The sequence below is a fragment of the Condylura cristata genome, unplaced genomic scaffold, assembly GCF_000260355.1.
Source record: "Condylura cristata isolate star-nosed mole 26May11 unplaced genomic scaffold, ConCri1.0 scaffold00012, whole genome shotgun sequence".
Classification (NCBI taxonomy): domain Eukaryota; kingdom Metazoa; phylum Chordata; class Mammalia; order Eulipotyphla; family Talpidae; genus Condylura; species Condylura cristata.
The window spans coordinates 55,954,489-55,956,423 of NW_004567113.1; the positions used below are offsets into that span (position 1 = coordinate 55,954,489).

The 1,935-nt window shown below is 67.2% G+C and overlaps 1 protein-coding gene across 1 annotated transcript in view; it reads right to left on the reverse strand.

Moving 5' to 3' along the window:
- The window catches only part of PPP2R2C (protein phosphatase 2, regulatory subunit B, gamma), a 29,112-nt gene that overhangs the window by 21,918 nt on the left and 5,259 nt on the right, over positions 1-1,935 (reverse strand). Inside the window, 1 exon segment of the mRNA XM_012724050.1 lies at positions 1,621-1,932. Within this exon segment, the coding sequence (XP_012579504.1) occupies positions 1,621-1,932 (312 nt within the window).

Consider the following 1,935-nt stretch of genomic DNA (forward strand, 5'->3'; position numbering starts at 1 on the left):
GGGGGGGGAGGCTGGGAGGGCCTGGTGCCCTCCTTCTGGGAGATTTGCTTAAGTGGAGCATCAGTCCTGGCCACAGGAGATGGTGATGGAGCCGCAGGAAATGTCCAGGGCCTTGAAGAGCGTCTGGACGGGGCACGGCGCTGGGAGCTGGCCGGCGTGTGGGAGCCCTGTCTGGGCGCAGCCCCCCAACCCTGATCCCTGAGCATGCGCAGGTGTGGCCAGGCCTCCTCAGGGCTACTGGGAATGTCACCATCTGTCAGCGGGGATGCTCCACGAGGTTCTTGCTCCAGGGGGCTCGCAACTGAGCGATTCCCCAGCTCAGCGTGGAGCCGTGCCTCCCCGGCCCCCTCCCCGGCCCCTGACTCAGCCGCGGCCAGGCTCACCCTTGCACCTGCAACCTACAGCCGACCCATTCTCTGCTGAGGGACTGGCCACGTGCAAGGTGCTGCCCTGTCCATAGCCCCCACAGCCCCTGAGATGCCACCAGCTCCTTCCATCTGTGAAGGGGTCCTGGGGCTCGGCCAGCGAGGGCCGAGCTTTCTGCTGGAGGCCCACTGCCCTGTCTCCACCACGTGACAGCCGGTCTCCACAAAGTGAGACGCCTCGTGCAGGCTCAGCACGGCCAGGCAGGATCTGCAGCCAGACCCGAAGGCCCCTTGCGAGCCCTGCTCCCTGGCGGCCCCTGGTGCCGCTGGACCCTGGCTGGACTCTTCTCACTGCCTGCACCAGCAACGCCTCTGCAGGCCACTGGGCACGACCACCCGTGGCTCACCTCCCGTGGCTCACCTCCCGTGGCTCACTCTTATGTGGCTCGCCCCCCCACCAGCACTAATTAAAAATAGTCTCAGTGGCCAGCCACAGTCCAGGCTCCAAATGACAGGTGGCCAGTAGCCACCACACTGTCCACGCTCCCACTACCAGACGCGGTCCCACCGGGGCGGGTGGCTGCCCAGGTCACCCACCCTGGTGGCCCCGGACTGGCGGCTTGGGCACGCTTTGCTGTCACGAACGGTGGCGGATTAGACTCCCTTTCAAAATACTTATTTGGGTGAAAACGAAGCCACTTGATTTAAAGAACACTAGGAGCGCCTGGCGAAGGGAGGGACGCCTGGTGCACAGGTGCGGCTTGGGTGTGAGTGACCCCGGAAGGCCCAGGCGAGTTCACACTCTCACCGGCGGCCGCATCGGCTCGAGCACCCACAGCCCCCCGCGCGAGCACACGGCCTCCCGCTCCCCCGAGCTCTCGGCGCATCCCCCTGGCTGCGAGCGCCCCCTGCCCTCTGGGCTCACGCACCCCGGGCCACAGCAGGCAGGTCCTTACTCGGCTCCTGAAGCCGGCTCCCCTCTTTCTATCTCTGGGATCCCCAGGCTTGCTCTGCTGCTCCCGACTCCCTCCCAGGAGGGCAAACACCGAGACTGCGGGTGGCTCAGGGGTGCCCTGGGCCCCACCCCAACCTGGGCACGTCACTACTCTGCAGAAGAGTGGGCTTCGCAGGCTGCCCGCACTGTCCCTGGCCACCCTGCCCGGCCAGGCCTGGGCCCTCCCTGGGGCGCCATGGCCACCTGGCGGAGGCCGGGGCTCCCATAAAAAACCCCGCTGACCCTGGACGCAGGCCTTACTCACGCTCCGCGGGCAGGGTGCCCACGGAGGGGGCAGCGCCAGGCGGCCACGGAGGATACTGAAGCTCCTGTCGGTGACGGCCAGATGCCACAGGTTGATGCGGAGGTCATCGGCCGACATGTACGTCTCGCAGTCGCTGTTGACCGAGATGGAGTTGATGTGGTAGGTGTGGCCGTTGGCGAAGACCCTGCGCGGGCTCACCTCCACCATCAGGTCCATGGGCTTCAGCACGGGCACCTGCAGGCAGCCGGAGTCAGGCAGGCCCGCGCCTCACAGCTGCGGGGCCGAAGCCAGGGCCCGGGCGCGCCAGGACG